At 35.3% G+C, this 21559-nt stretch overlaps 1 protein-coding gene across 4 annotated transcripts in view; it reads left to right on the top strand.

Annotated features, from left to right (window-relative positions):
• The window catches only part of GLRA3 (glycine receptor alpha 3), a 91002-nt gene extending 70348 nt beyond the window's left edge, over positions 1 to 20654 (top strand). For 3 of the 4 annotated variants that reach the window (XM_042014908.1, XM_042014907.1, XM_042014910.1), the window contains 4 exons: positions 5213 to 5427; positions 6437 to 6583; positions 11666 to 11785; positions 15476 to 20654. In XM_042014908.1, the coding sequence (XP_041870842.1) occupies positions 5213 to 5427; positions 6437 to 6583; positions 11666 to 11785; positions 15476 to 15745 (752 nt within the window). In that variant the 3' untranslated portion in view covers positions 15746 to 20654. The remainder of the gene's footprint in view (positions 1 to 5212; positions 5428 to 6436; positions 6584 to 11665; positions 11786 to 15475) is intronic. The other variant, XM_042014909.1, reaches the window with a different exon arrangement.
• The last annotated feature ends 905 nt before the right edge of the window (positions 20655 to 21559 follow it).

Here is a 21559-nt window from a genome sequence, read left to right as displayed (position 1 = left end):
AGATCCTCCATTCTGCATGGATTAACAGTTGAACTCTACATGCTTAGTTATTTTCTTGTTTCGTAATACTTATTCATTTCATTATTTATTATGCTATTAATTTTTAATTTCATAGTAGTTTAATAATTATCACTCCCTTCGTAATTATTTCTCAGGCACACTATTTCCTTGACTCAGAATCCTGAAGTAATTCTCCCTTATTAAAACTTTCTGTATAGCTTCAGAAACAGCTACTCAGCCTTCCTGGGAATCGTAACATGTTTATAAAGCCGTAGGGGTACAGTAAGAAAAGCTCTCCCCAAAAGACATCTTAAGGGCTGCTAAAAGGAGACAAATATTTTTAAGTAAACTCTTACCTCTGGGACAGTTTGAGACAGATGAAACTATAAAAGAGGATTCTTTATGGCCTGAATTTACTACTTATGCTTGATTTCCCTTGCACATTCCCACACTACTGACAGTACCTTTTAATGACACAAGCATACTGTGGCCTGCATAGCCCATTTGCTAAACAGCACATGCCACAGTCAGAGGAGCCTGTGTAGTGTGAAGATGACCTGAAGTAGAAAAATGCTCCTTTTGGGTTACTCACAGCTGGCCGTGAAAGAAACAACAGCAAAAAAAGGACGTGATCTTGAAACATAGATTTAGAAGAAACGTAAAGATTTTAGTTATAGGCTAGCTGTGTCGAGATTAGTTGGAATAAGAAAGAACTTGGGCCCAGTGAGAGTTAATTAAGATAGTTAGGAGAGCTGGACCTGAAATGGGTTTTAAGACGTTAGTAACTGATTACCAAATAACTGATGATCTGTCATTTGCATGTTTGCTTAGCTGTGCTTAGAATGAGGAGTAGAAACATTGATGAATTGGTATAGGGAACAAGGATAATTACCAATTTCCTCCCTTGGTGGGAACCCATCCAAAAGTCATGCAAGAAGAAACTTACAGGTCACTAAAGTAATTAGGATTGTTAAAGTTCAGAGAAGAAAAAAGGTCAAAATGAGGAAGATGAGTTACTTCATCTTTTTTGAGACCACTGACCCAATTTGAGACCACCGACTCCATTCAGGACACACACTACTCATGCTCAATGACATTGAAGCTCATTTCCATACGAAGCAGAGAATGGGAAGTGTTAATGTTATGAATATACATTTGTATTTTGGATATTCATAATATTTGGGAATAAAAGGTATCATGTTTGCTTGTATTGGGCCCTGCATCTTAGGGAGCTATCCCACGCAGAGCCTGGCACCAAATAAAACATGCACTTTCTAACTCTAAACTGTTAGAGAGCTTTGTCCGTCTCAGTTGGATATTGATATTGGATCGATATTCAGATTTTGGTAAATCAATCTAGATACTGACTCCAAAGAAAAGTAATTCATGCTTTCTGGGGAAAAGAAAAATCATATAGACTGACTACAATACATTTTTTTCCACTATGCTAATGGTTTCAGCATGGACATTTCATGGAAATCATGCCAGTCAAGCAGCTCTAACATTGTTGTTACCGAAGAATATGGATAAGAGACAAAAATGCACCATCTCATGCTTATACACCAGTGTGTTCACACGCGTAGGCACAACATTCATAGAGTCAGCACTTTTGCGCCTTTCGCACACTTAAATCCCTGGTTAGACTAGACTTACGAACACGAGAAATGTTACCTCAATTCAGGAAAAAAATATTTCTTTTAGGAAGCCCTCGATAGTTTTTCTTTCTTTTGCATTACAAAAATCCACTTTATGGATTGTGTGCACACTTATATTTAGCTTTAATCTGAAACTACCATCAGGTAGTTTGTTGCACAGTTCAGCAAAACCACAATACCTCAAGGGATTCCTATCTTCCTACTAGGCACTCTCTGTGACGTTCACAGTGCATATCAAAATGAACTGGAGTTTACCTTTCACATACTGCAAATGAATTATTAGAGCAGTGCTCTTAGTTGCTTGTCTATCTCATTCCCCAGCTGAATGACCTTGTGGGTATGTCTCTTCTGATCCATTCAAGCACCCAGTCAAATAGATTAAACCACAGCTAACCTGGCTTTGAATTTGAAATGGAATACAGGAAGAGAAAGGAGGCCCACAGCTGAATGCTGCTTCAGGTGGGGAACAACGCCACAGCTTCTGCTGGCTGCTGAAGCTCACATCTGCTAGTGAAAGTGTTTTCTTTTTCCACTCAGCTTCATTAGCCAAGTTTATGCAGGTGGTTCTGATTTCAGTCAGGAAAGGCAAAAGCTGACATCAACTCTTTCACACTTAGGCCAGCAACTGCTGCAACTGCAGTGCTGAGACTCACTCCATCTGCTGCCTTTCTCCAATACTCAGTAGTGGAGAAGCAGAGAAGAGTGTCTAACGGGGTAGCCACCCGTCTTCCTGGGGAGCTGCTGCATATTAATTTTTCAGTGCTGTGCTGCAAGAGAGCAACACAGTAGTCTTGTCTAGGAAGCACTGGATATGTACCTGGCAAGTCTGTAAACTTGCTGGGTCTAAGACAAAGGCAGGACTCTTAAGTGGCACATGTTGTGGAGCTAAGCAAAGACATTTTTCTACTTTGAGAAACATTCCACTTTCTTTTTCTTTTTTTTTTTCAATTTTTTGTTTGGCCCTGGTGTAATAGGTTTTCAGCTTTTCTTTTTTCCTTGACCAAAGATATTTGCAAAATTTCTGAACCAAGCAAAAAAAAGGTTCTGTATAATTCTTCTGACACATCATTCAGTCCTAGTTCTGGCCTCTTCATTATCTCTGCTTTTTTCTCTCCTTCCCTGTGGTTAGGATATATTCCATTTGCACTTCTTTCATTTAGAATTTTGCTACGATTCTGTTGCTCACAACCATTCTTCTCTTTCTGCTTAGTTCAGTTAGATCTGTCAAATTTGCAGCCACATAAAATAATCCATATCAGAGCTACTATATTATTTACTGTTCACTGTTTAGGACCACAGAATTTTTTTGCTGAGTGGTCTGTAATAGTTCAAGTCCACCGGAGTCCTCATGAAAGAAACTCAAATCTTTTATCCCACATTTCTCTGGATGGAAAAAAACCAACATACGAACAATAGTTAATGTTTATTGACACTTCATATATGCATATGCATATATTATGAACTGATGCTCCTTAGTTTTCCTTCCTAATTTGTTTTGAAAGGAGAATATAATACCCTATAAGAAAAAAATGTTTCATGCTGAACAATTCTTACTGATGTGATGCCAAATAAAATGGCTTTGCTTAGACCTAGATTGGGCTGATGCATTTCTGTCACTCCTTACCAGCGCGATTTACTGTGAGGTATGAGACAGAGACTGCTGCTGTCCAAGGCAGCTGAATTAACAGAATGAATGTCACAAAAAAATAGAAATCTTCAGAGTAAGAACCAGTTTGAAGAATATGATTCCAACAAAGGCCAGTCAGTGCAGAACTTCTGATTATGTGGGGTGTACTGAATTGCTAAGTGAAAGACTAAATTGCACAGGTATCCTTTTGAAGACCATGGAAGAGAAATGTAGGGGAATATCCTGACCTTTTCTGAAATAAACACCAAAATTCCCGTTCACTTTTTTAAACCAGGATTTCATCCCGTGACCGAGGCAGAAATCAGTCCTGAAGCTTGGACAGCAGATGGTTGAGCCACGATCTGGGACACGGATTTTGGGAGTGTAGATAGGATTCAGAAAACACTGGCAATTAGGAATGGAACTAATAATTGAGCTTGCAGATATAAAACTCCTGCGATGCAGAATGTATTCTTAAAATTGAACATCATAACAAACATCTTTCTAAATTTTTTTTACTGCCTCAGCAGAATAAAAATATCATAAAATTACATTCATTATGACATCATAGAAAAACTAGTGGCCTGTAAAAATAAATGTTATGAAAATAATGAAGTTCAGAAGCACTTAATATCCCTAGAATAAAAATATTTCAGTTTGACTTTATCTGAAGTTCATTTCTGTATGCCTAGGACTATTGTCACAGCATAAAACAATATATTAGTATAGGATAAACTCATAAATCCATTACATAATTTTTAAAATCTGATAAATATCAAATTGCTATTAGTTGCTATTGGGTTTTTTTTAATGTGGAAAAATTTTGTATAAAATGGCATTTTGGCAAGTAAAACTTGATTAGGAAAATAGGTATCAAAACCTAGTGGAAAACATAACCAAAGAGCTTCATACCACTTAAGCAATAAATAACTGTATAATCTTCCTTGCTAAATTTAGAATTAGGAAATATTTTCTCTCAAAATGAGGAAGAAAACTGAGTTATGTGTATTTGTTGATGTGAGAAACTGTTTCATATATACACACACAGTAACAGCATTGCCTTCAGCACCATTCTTATGTGACTAATATGACCATTGAGCAGAATTAGAAAATCTAATGAGGCCAGGTCAAGATCTGCGAAATAATCTACAGATTACAGGGTGGGAAAAAAAATCCAACCCCACAACAATCTGAATAATATAAAATTATGGGTTTATGGAATTTATATGAGCTAACAATAGATTTTTTGTTGTTGTTCTGGTTTGATTAAGTAAGTAGAAGTTGCTTTATGTTCAGTACCTAGATAAAACTAGGTCATTTAATTACCTTCCTAAAGTTTCCTAAGCTCTGGTCTTTTTAGTCTTCAATCTATGTTGAAACTTGGTCATTTCACTTATGAGCTGGAACAGTTTGAATGGGGACACAGGGAGAGATTTAGCAGACTCTCCTATTGATAATTTAATGCCCATACTGATCTCACTATGTTTTTCCCAATTTTTAGTTTAATAAAAGTAAAATTAAGATTAAAATTGAACCAAAACATAAAGGAGATATTATACATTGGGGAAGCAAGCATTTTGTTTGTACACAGAAGCATTTCCAAATCATAAGTAGCAAAAAATGTGATCTCACAGAGGAAATTTCCTATTGTCATAATGAATTATGGTTTGTTTTTTGTAAGAAAATAAGAATTTCAGAGCTTATCAGATTCTTAATTTTTCAGGTTTTCTGCCCTTTTTCTTTCCAGTAAATAGTCTTTTTATGATGGGGACTGTGTTTATTAAAAATCACTGTAGAGAATTCAAAACATAAATCTTTTTCTTGGGAACACATACATTTGACATAGCATACATTCTTTAGGAGTGTGCACTAGATGTTGACAGTAAAAACATTCTATTTCTCTTGAATATTTCTTCTTTGTTGTAAAAAGGAAAGTTTACGTGTATTGAAGTCCGATTTCACCTTGAGAGGCAGATGGGTTACTATCTCATCCAGATGTACATACCGAGCCTCTTGATCGTGATTCTCTCCTGGGTGTCATTTTGGATCAATATGGATGCAGCTCCAGCCAGGGTGGCTTTAGGCATAACAACTGTACTGACCATGACAACACAAAGCTCAGGTTCACGAGCATCTCTTCCAAAGGTAGGCAAAATTTCCTTTGTTTGTACTATATCAATCATAATGTTATGTGACAAACAATTTCAGTCAACCTTGTGTTTTAATTATTAGCATCTAATCATTTTCTAAACAGATAAATAATTTTGAAATATTTAGAGGATTTTTGATTCTCCACCCAAATATATTCTAATTCTTCCCTCTCTCAACTATTTAGCCAGCCCCATATCTAGTTAATTCCATAAACCTTAACAAGCAGTGAAATCAATGGTATTCAGTACTACATATACCCTCCTTAACAATTGACTGGCTCATCCTTTTTCACATCCCAGTATCTGATGACATGCTAGCAGATATGACTGAAATTCTAAAGGCCATAGATTCTAACCATAAATTCTCAATTATATCCCTTTCTCAAAGGTGCCTAAATTATTAATAAACTCACTAGTTACAAACACACCTGCATTAAAATGTAGAGAAATATGAACCTTAACAGCTCCAAACAGTACCTTCACTGTGTCAAAGATACAGAACTAATTTGAAACTATACATTTGATTTACTGTGCCTCTATTAGCAGAGAATGAACACATCAGACCTCTACACCTATCTCCTCTCTTCGATCTAATTTTTATTCCAGGAACTTTTGGCCATATCCATTTTAATACAGGAATTCCCGCTGGTCCCACTACAAGCTATATTTTGCTTCCTTAGTGTCATTCCCAGATCTCAGTGGAACAAATGAAGGAAGAGCTTGTGTTTTTTGAGGATTATTTGGTTTGTGATGTAATAAACAGTGCACTATAAGGAACTCTTAATGATTTAAACACATACTGTAAAAGCGTAAATTTTTTAAACAAAAATTTAACATTTATAGGTTGAATTGTTGTTCTTATTATAACCTAACTTTCATGCTAAGTTTTGTTCCATAAAAGTACTGTTGGGGTGTGTCAGTAATGCACTTCGTCCTGACATGAAATACTAAACTTTGCATCTGTGGTTTTAACACGCTCAGGCTTCTCCTGTCTCCTCTCATAGGTGTCATATGTCAAAGCCATTGACATCTGGATGGCAGTGTGTCTGCTCTTTGTATTTTCTGCACTTTTGGAGTATGCAGCTGTAAACTTTGTGTCAAGGCAGCATAAAGAACTTCTGAGATTCCGACGCAAGAGGAAGAAGAGCAAGGTAAAAGAAACAGTGTTCACAGCTTTGGAAGAGTCTGACTGAATTATGCAGGGATACAGGGTTAATTTGGTAAACATACCACAGCTTGAAGTGGCAATATAAATAAAATGGCAGCACAGCACTAAATTCACTATAGGCAGAGGGTCACTACAAGGACTATGAATTGAATAAATCCAACTTGAATTCTCAAAAGAGGGATTAAGAGGGATTTAAATGAGGCATGGGCCATGTGGGAGCCATCTGCACAAGCATGAATTTCACTCTGTTACAAGAGTTAGATTATACTTCAGTGAATGAATGTTACTAGTATTTGCAGCAGTTTTTACTACAGTGAGATTCAACAAATTTTGTTTCCTAATTTCATTCTAATACTCAATTCAAAGCCTTAACAGCTGTGTTTCATGCAAATATTTTTTAATACACAAAGTGCTTTTTCAAATAACACTATTGGTAAAAGGACAAACATTTTACTTTAGAAGGCTGGTAAGTTTGCAGGATTTTTTTCTGTCCTGTTAATTTTGTTCATATTACTAGTAAGAAACTTAATTATAGTAATTGTTATTAGTATTTATATTATAGCTGGGGCTGTCCAGACTACCAGTACCAGTGTGCAAAGCCAAACAGTGTGCAAACTCACTACCAGTGTGCAAAGCCAAACAGCTAAGGCTACAAGTTCGAACTCTGAAATCTGTAGTTAAATCAACAAATAAGGAAAATTTCTTACAACAATATGTAACTCCTACTTCAGATTTTACAAAGTGTAAATAGGTTTCCAGCCTACTTATTAAATGATACTAAATGATACATCACCGATGTCATGCAGAGCCTGTCACTATCAGTCAGTATCTAGAATATTACTAGTGGATGAAAGTCTGACCATAGCAACATGGCTCAGTTCAATCATCTTTCATTCCTGAAGACTTACCTCAGTCTACTGCTTACATCACCAGGAGAACATATTTTACAAGTTTCCCTCTCACTTAGAAGATGCTGAAAATCTGCACTGCTGTAAAGCCTACCTAAGCAGTCTCTGTTGCTGAGACTCCATGTTAAAAGGCGGGCCAGACAGTCAGGTGAAAATGACATTGTCATACATCTGCCTGTTCCTCTGTGTTGAGTCCCAGACTTCTTCAGCTTCAGCTGTACAGAGAATCCCAGGCACTGTAGACTAGAGGATGATTCAGACTGCAAGTACCTGCATTCAACATTTGACCCTGTGAAAAATGTGTTTCTTTCTTCCGGCTGACAGTAGCAGCAAAAACAGCAGTTTTGTAACAAGGTGTTTGTTCTTGAAATATGGCAGCTCTCTGAAAGCTGCTTAAAGGTTTGGAATGGGAAGAATGGGGTGTGGCAGACATGGATTACTGGACAGAGTGTAGGTAAGTCACAACAGCTGAATCGTGTATCAAATACAAACAGCTGTGGTAAGTGATATATTATGTCACTATACTTTTAGTCCATTCATCTTTCTCACCATGTCTTATTGTTTCTTCTGGATCTCAAGCAAATTTACCATGTTCAATTTAATTGATATCTTTCTTAAATGCAGGTCAATTATTATGACCACAGGATTAGGAACTGGCAGGTAGTATCTTCCTTCCTCAGAATCAAACCAAATCTCTTTTCAGCTCCCTCTTAGCAAGACTTCAAACTCACCAGACACCCATTCAGCAATAACAATCAATTAAATTTCAGCTTAGAGGTATGTGAGGAAGGAACCACAATATAAAAAGGACTGCTAAGAGAAGACCTTTTAAAGAAAAAAAAGTTTGTGCATGAATAACTAACTGCGTAGATACTACTTTTCTGGATCATAGTATTTTTGAACTGACACTTAAAAGTCCTTATTCTAATGTTACACTTCATGAGAGAGTCCTTAGCTTCAGGTAGGTTGCCTGCTAAATTCTCATAAAATTAAAGGATTAGAGTTAGAGACTTTAGAGTGTACAATAAAGTACCAAGTATTCTGCTCTGATTCTGGAGACATGCATTTCAATGTTTTTCTTTATAACACACTTCAGATGAGGGTATTAGATATGTTCAGGGGCATATGCTTTCCCTTCCTCCCTGTACCTATATGTTTCATTATGAGGCAAGCTTCTCAGTCTAAATTTACAAAAAAAATGCTTTGCTCCTATGCAAGGTTATGATTTTAGAAAACTAGTAGTTTTTCAGAAAGGATTAATTTAAATAAATGTTTTTTAACTCACTCCAATTCCATGTAGAGCTAGAGCTCCTGGACAGAGTTAACCTCTGAGAATACACCTCAAGCTCTAGGGACAGGTCAGCCAATTGCTTCTCTCTTTCTCAATGTTTTATTAAACCTTTCCTTGCCCAACAAGTATACAGGACTTGAAACATTACAGCATGGAGATTTTATCTCTCAGAAAGAAATTTGGATCACATTCTAAACCCACTGTTATACAAATAATAAATGATGTCTTACAGATTAAAAACTGCAGTTAGTAACTAGTCTTCCTTACCACAAATGTTACTATTTATTCACCACAATTTATAACATGAAATGCAGGCCCTAGGATCATAACTCAGAGTACCTTGGTTTTCCTTCTTCTTTTGTCTTTTTCAAAGTCTGTTACTATAGCTCATGATTATAAAGTTTTGTATGTTTGTTTTTCCTTTGGACTAGGTCAAACAGCCACTGACTGTCAGGGGCCAGATTGCACTAACTTTTCAAACTACCATTTATTAAGAAATGTTCATTTGACCATAAAGTCAAGAGGTGAAAAGAAGTTATGTAAAAAGGCTGCATTTAAAATAAACTTCAGGGGCTTCCTTGAACATTACATTTTCTTCTTTGGCAAAGAGAAAACAGTATTCTTTTCAGTATTTATGTCCAAAACTATTAAAGAAATAAGGCAGATAGGATAACTTATTAGACTTTTTCATTCTGTATGCTTACCATCTTGGGACGTTTTACTAAGATCAGGTTTTTCTACCAGGTGAATTCTAATTGTTGAATACAGAATTTTTTTGCCACTGGAATTTTATCTACAAGGGTACAGCAAAACTTCTAGTGATTTGACTGTGTTGCAAAAGTGCAAAAATAGGTCAGCTTGGAAATGTTTCATTTCAGGTATCTGTTGAAAGGAGACATCATTTATGAGTAATAGGTAATTGCAATAGGACAGGTGAAGGATTTCCAAAGTCTATTTTCCTTGTAATTAGAAAGATGTGCCTGTTGCAAGAAATATTTACTTTTACCAAGTAACCAAAGCAATAGTCCTATGATTGAATTTCAGTGTCTTTGGGAGGTAAGTGGATCCATTTTCCTGACTTAAGATCATTCATACCTAATTCATCCCAGTCATGAAAATTCCACAAGCTCCCCTGAAATCTATTCCAATTGTTTAAAAAGGTTGTTTTACTAATGCGTTTTCTGTCCTGTCATGTCTTGTCTAGAAAGGACACAGAAACCAGACTACTTTGTTCCTTCATGTCACCATTTGCACATTTCCATTCAGTCTTTTCTATAAACATTCCCAGTGGATAAAGTTTTTGGATTTGGTTTGTTTCGGGTTTTGGGGGTTTTGTTGTGTTTTGCTTTTTTCTCATTCACCTTCCCTGGAAATTCTCCTAATAAGCCCATATAATTCCTCAAAACTGTGTTTGCAACATGAACAACATGAAACCTACACAGTAACAATTGAAAGCAGCCAAAGGATCAAATGATGCAAGTAATACACTTGTTTATCCAAGCCAGTTTACCATTTTCCTTTCAAACAACATTGTGTTATTGACCCATATCAAGATTGTGATCTTCCATATCTTCCGGGTCTTTTCCCATAACTACTGCAGAGCCATTGGCTTTCCATCTAATGCAAAGTTGTTTATTTCTGGCTAAATGTCGTACTTACTGACTCTTCTGTATTTTTCAGATGCTTTGTTCAAATCATTGAATTCCATTTTATTTCTAAACAGATCCTCAAACAAATTTGCAGGTTTTCATAGGTTGGAGTATTTTTTAAATTGATTAAAACTAGGGGTTATACCTTCTCAATGTTGATTGAAAACACAGAGGAACTGGAACCTCTCTCTTAAGAAGCATATGTTTGAACTCGAATAAGACCCCTGCAGTAATTCTATGGTTATACAAATTGCAATTATGTACAGAGCTGCAACAAGACATTTTGGCATCCAAAGCTCATCTATCCCTGCCATTTTCTTTATGCTTTTTCCACCTATAGTCACTGCCCCTTTTTACACCATCTAGTTCATTTGCAGCCTCATTTCCCAGAAAACACTAAGAGCAGCATCAAAGGCAATTCTTGAGTATAACTGCACCCTCTGGCCACCATTTTTATGATTGTAAGTACGGACTTCACCCAGTGGTTCCAAATTACTGAAAGGAAAATTTCTTTTCAGAGACCCAACCCAGTTTGTGCAGAACTAGCAAAAATTTTGAAGTGCCTGGGATTGTTTTATAAATTCATTTATAAATAAAAGCTGTTGTTGCAACATAATGTGCAACCTACTCAATACCGTTTTCCAAAGCATCACAGGAGATATAGGAGAGTTTTTTTAAAGGGTCTAATGTCTTTATGATTACCCAAGTGGCATAATGAATCCTGAGAACAGGGGAATTTTGGTTCCCAATTTGAGACTTCATTTGATACTTAGTATATGAGCCGCAGTTCTTTGACAAAAAAGGAAACCTGGCCAGTGAAAAGAACTATTCAGAAATATGATGTTACCATTCACTCAGAATGAGTGTTAATTATTCATTTCCTTCTTAAAAGACAAAAGGAAAAAAATGGCAGAATTAGAAGTCATACAGGGATACTGAAACACACCTATAATCAGTGCTTTTTCTTAGTTGCATTTACATTCCATGAGAATAATATTAACTGGGTACATATACTGAATAACAACAATTTGGTTTTAGGTTAGCTGTTAATATATTTAGGTTTTGGGGATATTCAGTCTTTTAGTTCTATTTTCAAAATCTAAAGATCACCATATCTTTAGTGAGGAAAATAGACATGCAAACTAGATTGTCTTTAATGGTAATCACACCTTTTTTCTTTTGTTTTCTTTTTGGTCAACCATCCGTTTTGATGAAAGTATTTTGAGGGAGTTCTTGATGGAAAAGAAATCAGTGAATCATTACAGCATAGCAATGGCTTGAGATGTACAGGACGTATAGACGGGACTTTGCCTCAAATCTACAGTACAAATTTAAGGGTAAACTATGAAGAAGATGTCCCATTTGTCATAATGTGATATCCAACCATTAACAGAGGCCCTGTCCTTTTGTCTGAAATAACGTCTTCCCATGTGAACTTCATATGCCTTCATTGCTACCTGTATGTGATGACGTGAAATGTTAGTAAAGGTACCGTCTTGTTAATTTCATAATCCCTTTTGGTATGTTTAAATCTGGATTAAAACATAGTACTAAAATCTTGCACTGTTTGTAGTGCAAAACAACTCACTACTGCTTTCCTTCTCAAAACTGAACAGTAAAAAATATAGTGTTCAAATTACCAAAGTCAAGGCTTCAAATAAGTTTTCAAGTTGTTATCACACCTTACAATCAAACGGCTATGGAGTTATTTTCAGCCCTTATGCATGTTATTTCTCAAGATCAATGTATTACTAGGCACATGGACAGAAAACACCATTGTCACAAGACCACAAAACTCACAGTTTTCTATTAATTTATAGCTAAGTATTTTGTAGAACACTGATACAGAAATAAATGTATTGAAATTATTTCCTTCAGAGCATTAAAGAATTCTAACTTTTCAAATAAAACCTTTTATCTACATTTTATTCATTCCTTAATTATAGTAATTTTAATAGAAATTATAAAATATTTAAATGTAACTGTATGCAGAACAGCTTTCAAGCTGTTAATTCTAAATCTGAATGTGTGAAAAGTGCATTCAAATCAAATCAAACTCTTACTAAAGTTCATTCATAATAAGATTTTTTATATTTTATGAAAAATTTTTAAGAAATAGTTTTCTTTAGTGATGATACACTAAAAAGTACACAAAAGAAACAAAAGCTTATCACTTTAAAAAAATAATTCTATTAATTCTGCCAATATGCAGGACTTTTTCAGAAAGATCCACAGTAAATACTGTCAACTGGGTCTATAGGGCATTGTCCTTTAGATGATTTCTACATCTGTAGCCTCAGACACATGCATTCTGAGACATATTTCTAGTCAAAAAGAGCCAAGTCAATCAATAGAAAAAAACAAAAGGGGTTTCACTGACATAAATGCCCTCAAAAAAGCACTCAAAGCTAGTATTGATAATAGCAGTAACTGCATCTTTCTTGCTGTGCACAAGCACCCTCAGATATGAATCTGAGGCCAACCTAGTGATTTCTCTGCATTATGAATCTGCTAGAAAACTTGCAGAACCACATTTTGATTATTCAAGCTGTGGCTGCTGAAAAGAATTATGGAGGCTCTTGGTATGTTCCAGAAGATGCCCTTTCCTGCATATCCACCAGCCCTAATACCATGGTGTGGCTTGGCTGGCTCCAGCCATCCTGCCTGCCCTCATGGAGACACCATCCAACAGACACTGGGCAGAAATGCTGGACGCCTGCAAGGAACTTCACATCAATTCAACAACAGAGAGCATTTCCAAGCAGTCTGCTTGCAGATGAAAAACAGGATGTCTGCAAGCACAAAAATAAGGAGAGACCTGACCTTTAAAACTTTCTAGGGGACCATTCCACTCAGGTAAACCCAAAATAGAGCCAGTAAAGCCTTAGTATATAGTGCCTGATCCTGAAAACCTGCATAGCTGAAATCTACTCAGAAGAAAATTTTATTATCTTTCTCAGCCTGTGCAGTCATAAGCATTATTTTCTGGAGAAACATGAAAAGACAAAACCCTGAAATGTACATGTGAAGGTGTTTAAATGGCAAGTTTATGGTAAATTCTCACAGTACATGCATTTATGACTTAATACTTCTCTTAACTGGAACACAAGACTACAACTAGTCTAGAATACAACTACATTAAAGGTATTATTTCCCATTCTTATCTGACAGGAGAGGAACACTATTGCAGTAATTAAATCTCTGTTTTATCACGTCATCAAATAATGATCCTATCATTTTGTATTTCTGTTTTTCATTTCCATAGTAAAGTCAGTCAGTGATTTTTTCCTCCTTTTCTTTCACATTAATTTTTCTTTCTTTTTAGTTTTTAAAGGCAAATTCTAATACAGAGTTGAGATATAGTAGTTTCAGTAAACTATATCAGTCTCTATATTTATTCAATTTACGTATATGAAGAAGTATTTCAGCTGGATGATGATTACAACTCTGCTGGATGGTCATGCTGATGGCCAAATCGTTCACTTCAAACTTAGTAATTTATCTGCACTCTTTTGTAGATAACATATTCAACCAATATTGATAATAAAACTTGTTGGAATTTTTTTAAACAAAGTAATTAGCAATTATTTGATGGAAGCTTTAAATATGTTTAAAATTAATTCTTCACTGAAAAATGTTTTCAGATTTTCAAAATGTCACAGACATTTTCAAAATGAAAAATTTGGAACTTTGGATTTAAGTTGTTCTATTGAGAAATTGCATTTGTATAAAGTAAGAGGATAAAGTAAAAAAAAATACTTCAAACTATTGAATTGAAACAGAATTATTTGACTTGCTTTGCCAAATAAATCTTTTTTAGTTTTTTACTTCAATTTAAACTAGGAAGAGTTTTAAAATATCAAAAATTCTCCTACCAAAAAAAAAAAATTAACAGCTGCTCAACTCTTTTTATAATACTTACAGAAATTATTTTTCAAAATACTTAAGAATTAACATAGTAATTTCTAAATTTCATGAAAGTGTAGAATCCTAAAGCAACTAGGCTAAATTAGACATGAAAAATAGACATTCCTGAATCTAAAATTTGCATTGAAAAAATGGTGAATGCCGTCAAAATCACATGACTATTCTTGGGTAACCTACATAATGAAGGAGTACGCTAGAATATATTTCAGAACCAAATTTAGTCCTGACTTCACAGATTATGTATCATTTATTTGTCTGCATAGGTGCCTTTTTAATTACTTGAGGATACCTATAACCAGGTAAAGAGGAGTAAAAAACATGTCTCCAGACACAAGCATCATTGTTTATTTGTATGTTACGAAAATATGTATATCTTCAGAATATTCACTTCTGTTTCTGTGCCATGTGATTAAGAATCACTTTCTTTTATAGTTCCTTAATCCTGAATGTCTTTGCCAGTTTTGCCCTGAACTGACAGAAGAATGTCAGAAGAAAAATCAGGCCTTTAGCTTCCGTTTATTTTAAACTAAGACATTTTATGTACTATTCTCTTTATCTGATGTATTCACAGGGAACAGCAGATATTAGACATGTAGATAAGATTGATTAATTATACAGTGGCCAGATAGGCAGAATTCTCACAAATATAATTAATGTGCATGTCATTAGTGATTTTATGAGGAGTATCTCCAGAGGCCAGGATCCTAGGTTGTAAGGCAATCTACAGACTTAATAGCTGTTTTCTAAAAGACCAGTGTGAAGTTTGTCCATTTGAAGACTTCACATATTTACTGTAAATGGAGAAACTTAAAGTGAATTGTGTGCCCAATTACCACTAGTTTACTAAGCTTTCTCATTTCACTAAATGGATTACAGACTCTATAAACAAATAGAAAATTCTGTGCCTGTTAAGGATCCAGCAATATTTTTAACAGACTCTGATAGGGATGAAATTTCAACAGGTTAAGATAAGCTGTGGATTCAAGAAGTCGATGAGGTAATGGTGCAACTGCTATTTAGAAGCAGGTAAGGATTCTGTAAATAATAATTTAAAAAAAACCTTCTTGCTCTTCTTTCTTTTCTTTTTTTTTCCCCAACAGGATGATGATACACGTGATAGTCAGTTTAGCATTACAGCATATGGAGTGGGCCCATGTGTGCCAGCAAAAGACGGAATGACACAAAAGGGGCCAAATAATCCTGTTCAAGCTGTACCAAAAAGCCCTGATGAGATGAGAAAGGTATTCATTGACCGGGCCAAGAAGATAGACACAATATCCAGAGCTTGTTTCCCATTAGCCTTTCTGATTTTCAACATTTTTTATTGGGTAATCTACAAAATCATCAGGCATGAGGACATTCACCAATAACAAGATTAAGGCTTGCAGTACATAAAGATCTGGCTGTCACACTCAACAGGAGGCTTCTTGTTAGAAATGCACATCAGAGGAGTGATCAGAAGAGTTAAAATGAGGGGGAGAAAAAGGATCCTGCACAGCCTGCAATGACCAGCTACAGTGGGATGGAAGAATGACACCCAGAGAAGATACATCTGCTATTACAAACTTTCCTTGTCAAACTAAATATTAATAACTTTTTCATTGAAAATCACTCCCTACTGAAGCTTTACTGCCAAGTATTTATACATACTGTTACATAGTGGTATAAATGTACAGTATTCTTTGATGGTCCTTAAATTTTTTAAATTCTGGTGTATTTTTAATTTTAAAAATGTTTCCAGGATACCCTAGGTAAATCCCACAGTATTACAGAACATATTAGTGTTTGTAAGCTTTATTTTAATTTTACAATATAATGAGAAATTTCTGATTGGACACAACAGTTTAAATGACTTGATCTAGTCTTAAGGACAGTACTGGTGGTTTTGCAATGAACATATTTAACACATTTAAGTCATATAATTTATTCAATGTACTTCAAATTACTGTTCCCCTGGAGGGTGTATGTTGAAATAATCTCAGACAGCACAAAGTAAACAGCCTAACAGTCTTCATATCATATGATAAATACATTAAAATTTGTAAAATATTAATTCCTGTAAAGGATTTTTTTTCATTTAATTACTTATACATTGATAATTTAAACATACTTTTTTAATATTTTTTATATTTTTAAGTGGTTTCTTTCTCAATTCATAAAACTCATACAGCTTGTGAAATAGACAAATTACATCAAAATTTTGCAATGCTTCATTTTGATTCAATGCAAAGAGATCTTGGACCAAAACTGAAAGCAAAGAGTCAACTGCTTCACTGAAGCATTTGGAGGATGAATACAGTTATGTTTATGCACATTCATCTCCTATATATTACATAATTACAGGAAGTTTAATTTATGAATGTGTCAAATTTTCTGACTCGTTCTTTGAAGTTTATTAATATGACTTAGATACTGGTTAAGAAGCACTTTACAACTTCGGAAAAACATGCAGCTGTTCTAAAACATAAAAAAATACCTGGATGGTCCTTTACATTTACTGTATTTCACATTAATAAATAGCAGAACAACTATTAAAACTCTTAGAAAGATCTTTCCTGTTTAGGTTTAAATAAGTCATAGTAGTTACTTCTTAAAATTGTAACACCATGGATCACATTTATGGCTTAGTGTCTAGGCAAGAGTAATTAATTTTGTCAATCTCTTGCCAAAACAAAACCTTGGTAAGATGTGGAAATATAGCATTTAGAATTATTAGATACTCTAAGCCCAGTAGGTGAGGCCGATTCTCATTGCAAAATAGTTTTATTTTGAACATGTTTAAAATGTGTGCTTTGTTGGTGATCAGAATGTGTGTAGAAAAGCAGAATCAGCTGGAGGCAAACATCTGGTGCACTGCCAAGGGCATGGTGCATATGAAGTAACAGAAGCAGTGGAACTCTGCATTAGGGATTGTAACATAGCAACCTTGGGTTTGGTTTCATTTGTTATTGTTTTCCTCCAAGGATTAGTTAGAGAGTTTCTCTAATAGTAGCTCTCACATTTTGTTAAACTGCATCAGAAGGAACATGTATAATCCACCTTCCTTTTAAAACTATTATTCTTTTCTAGTTTTTCTTCATTTATATCTAAAATCAATTCACTCTTTGGCTTTTTTTTCTGATACCATGTCTGCTCTCTCTCAAAGTTAGGGTTAGTTTTATTGTATGGAAAGGGATGTTAACTTGTTTCTGTTATCAGCAAAATCAACTGTACTTAGTTTAAGGGCTGTTTTCAAATGCATATAACATTTGGCATGTGATTCTGTTTTGATACAATGGAACCAAGATCTCCCTGGAGCTGATGGTTTTGGGGACTTTTTTAATGGAACCAAAACATTTGCCATGGCCAGAAGCCTCTGTAGTCCACTAATAATGTGTCTTTCAAAAGAAATCAGAACTTTAAAGTTAAGTTCATTTAGATTATTCCTAAATTACTTAATATAAAGTCACATAGTAGAGAAAGAGAAAAATGTCATTTAAGATGATAAGAAGCTTCAAGGCAAAAATGCCTGCTATTCACCACTGACATTGGGAATAGTCCAAAACTGCCAGCAAAGCTGGAATCAACAGTTACCAACACCAGCTAAGATTAGTGTAAGAGATGATTTTTTTGCACTTTGTATAGTGAAGCAGCAGGAAATGATGTTAAGATACAAGAATTGAAAGGTACTCCACAGTATTTATCAGACTGCAGTATTTATGCTACACTTCCAGGAAAGAGGCAGTGGAAATGCAGAAAAAAATCAAGGAAATAATGCTTGAGGCAAATGGTATCTAGCAGGGTTTCTCCTGCATATAAAAAAGACCCCATTCATTAGGCAGAAGAAGTTAGCTACCTCACTTCACTGTCACTGGACCTGGGCTCTGCAGAGGACAAGTCCTTGGCAAAGCCACACCAGAAGGCTTCTCATAAGCACAAACCCCGTGTGACAGGCTAATGCAGCTTTGTCCCAAGTCATCATTCACCGTAGGTGCAGACCCTGTACTTCTCAGGTCATGTTTTTGTGATTTCTGTAGACCAGCCCTATACATCAAAAATTAAATACTGGCACTAGAAGGACATTGTAACACAATGAGAACAGAGGGAGACACAGTAGGATCTGGGAGAATATCCCAGTAAAACAGCTACTGAGGAGCTGACACAGTCACCATTAAGGGGAAAAGAAAGGATGAGGCACTCTTAGTATTTTTCCCAGTCTCTCAGTGTCTCCATAGGTGCACTGGTTCAGGTGGAAGCAGTAGCTACAGGGGGAAACAGTCTATATCATCTGCTGCAAAGTTTATATTGTTTTGTGACAGTAGTTTCTACCTGTGCAGGTAGAAACTCTTTTCTTGGTGGAAGGAGAAGCAGAACAGGAAGATACAGGATGAAAAGTCTGGGCTGGGCATAGCAGAACAGGGGCCATAGGGAGAGAGAAACCCCAAAGCAGTGCCTGGAACCTCTCACATGACTGTCTTTTCATTCTGCACTAAAGAGAGGTGTGGCCGAATCCACGTCACCCCTCATAAGGCAAAAAACTTCAGTACCTTGAGAGAGGAGAAGAAAAGCCTCTTAGAGGTGCAGTAGAAATACTCAACTACTACCATACCAAACTCCTGCTTAAATTCCAAACAGCAAAATGCATTTTATTTTTAAAACTATATTCAAATATCAGCACAATAGGCTTCCATGGTTAGAGGGATGGTTTTTTTCTCTATAATGCTGATAGACCATGGGAGACTTGAAGATGAAAGGAAATAAGGAATACTAGGATTTTACTACTTAGCTATTTTAACACATAAAGTACATTTTACTTTCAAGGAGTTTTTACAGCAAGCAGTATTATTTAAACAGGTTAGTATAATTCAGGAAAAACAGAGCATTTACTTAAAATTTAATTATTTTTTCAGCTCAATCATACATTAGTTTTCTTTGGATTCCTTTTCTTATAGTTCATTCCAAAATCTGCTTTATAAAGGATCATTTGTGACGTGTGAGAGATGGTTCTGTCACTAGACAGAAATAATCTAGGTGATTAAATGTGCACTTTACATTTAAGGAGTGAGGTATTGCTTCCATTTTGTGTATAGTCCTTTACAGGTCTGTAGAATGATAATGTAGATAAAGATAGAATATAATAAACTCTACAAAACCTTATATTTTTTAACAGTAGGGAAAGATAAAAAGTCTTCCTTAACCTTAGAAAAAAAAAGTATTATTTTCAGCAATAATTGTATAGTAGAAGGAAATTAATTTATTTATACCATTCCCAGCCCAAGCTGACATGGTTGGTTGCAAAAGATACACTTTTTGTGCAACTTCTTCTCTTGTTTGAGCTATAATGGGAATTAATCTAATCCAACACAATATAATTTGGTTTTAAAATGTGAAATTGCTGAAGGAGCTAGTAACACATACAGTACCCCTGTGAGGTAGTAATATAACTTTATCCACATCTTACTGTACAATCATATGGTTAGATGAGTACTATATCAGATTTCACAGCTTTTTTCCTTTTTGAGACAACTAAGAATAATATAAATCTCAAACCAGACTACTTGTTAGTAATAAAACGGGTGTTCTGTTTTGGAGTGGTTTCAGAAAACGTGTCTTCAGGCAACAATCACCTCCAGTAATTACTGAAGTACTATCAGTTTGGAAGGCTTGTAGAAGCAGGTTAGATTGCTAGAAGCAGTGGATTAATGCCAGAAAAAGTGTTGGCTCATCCTGTCTTCTTGACATTCTCGAATATTACTGCACTTCTTCACTTTCATCTTTGTGAAATATGCAAGAAACATTTCTTATGTTTGTATTTTAATGTATGACAGAGTGATACTAACAGATGAAATGGACTAAAGTAGCTACTGGTTTTCCATGAATGTGGAATTGTGAGCTGTATAAGAAGAAATTGCGCCATAAGCTTTTGACATAAAGGTTTAACATAGTATAGAGTATTTTGTGTGTTAGTGATCCTGGCTTTTTAAAGGCTACAGCAAGAAAAACAGAAAAAAAGTGATATGGTAGTGTATTAATAATTTGTCTGTGAGTTTTCAAAATATTCTCCTGTGAGTTCTCTCTGACAGCAATTTCATCTCAAAGTACTTCCTTTTTACGTAGAAATCTATAAATGTGTTGTGCATGGATTTGATTAGATTCCTTTTCATTGTATTACAGTATCATATTGCACTTAAACTGACATTCTCTGCAGTCAGAAGAGTTAAAAATGTGAAATTTATGGTGTCACCCATGTCATTGTAGATATTTTGTTCAAAGAAAAATAAACTTATCTTTTTTCAGAAACTGTGGAATTATTTTTATGATATTTAAGGCAATGAATTTAAAGTCAAAAAAGGAACTATCAACACCATGGGAAAGAAGGATGAAAACCTCAAGAGTAGTTACTGTGCACTACTATTAAGTATTTCAGGAGTGAAAGCAAGAGAGAGAAGGAATAGAGTGTCTTTGATTGTTATATGGGTTCTAGCTCCAAAAAAAAACCTTGTTCTGAAAACTCAGGGAAAGTTATCCTGATAAATTCCTATTGAAATAAGTACACCCACTCCAAAATAGTCCTGCTGATCTTATCAAAAAGGCAAAGAGTTTCACTTGCAGCAAAATAGCCTTATGAAAATTCTGTAGATCTCTGAGCACCCCCTTTGTACTCCTTGATAGAAAACGCTTGAAGTTGGCAGATAAGAAGACATTTGAGAACAGTCTGAGTTCTTCTAATCTGGTTACAGCAGTGTTAATGCTCCTATAAAGAGCACAGAGAATGGACATCTCAGCCATATCTGTAGGAGACAGCACAGCGCTTTGTCACTCCCTGCCCACATGTGACAAAAGGCAACATCAGTTCACTCCTCCCAGTTTGCTTATCACGTAGATGGGACCCAAAACAACAATTTTGACATAATCACAAATGAAGTATTTCCATTATCAGTTGCAAGTAATTCAGTTCAGCAAACCTGTAGCTTGGAGCTTTATAAAATGGAAATTTCTCAAAGGAACAGTCAGATGAAACAAGAGCACCAGAGAAGCCTTAGCAGAAATCTTGAGTGAGCCTTCACAGAGCCTGCAGAGCTCTCAGATCTTTGCTATTTGTGACAGTTGTTCCTCCAGCAGATCTATACTGTATTGTCTTCCCTAATAAAAGCAAAGCATAGGTGGTACCTCTGCCCTTGTTCAGACATATTCACAAGCAACCA

This window comes from Corvus kubaryi, unplaced genomic scaffold (genome assembly GCF_017639235.1).
Source record: "Corvus kubaryi isolate FWS band 111438036 unplaced genomic scaffold, C.kubaryi_AGA036_p1.0 split3-131, whole genome shotgun sequence".
Classification (NCBI taxonomy): domain Eukaryota; kingdom Metazoa; phylum Chordata; class Aves; order Passeriformes; family Corvidae; genus Corvus; species Corvus kubaryi.
This window is presented reverse-complemented; position numbering and strand designations above follow the sequence as displayed.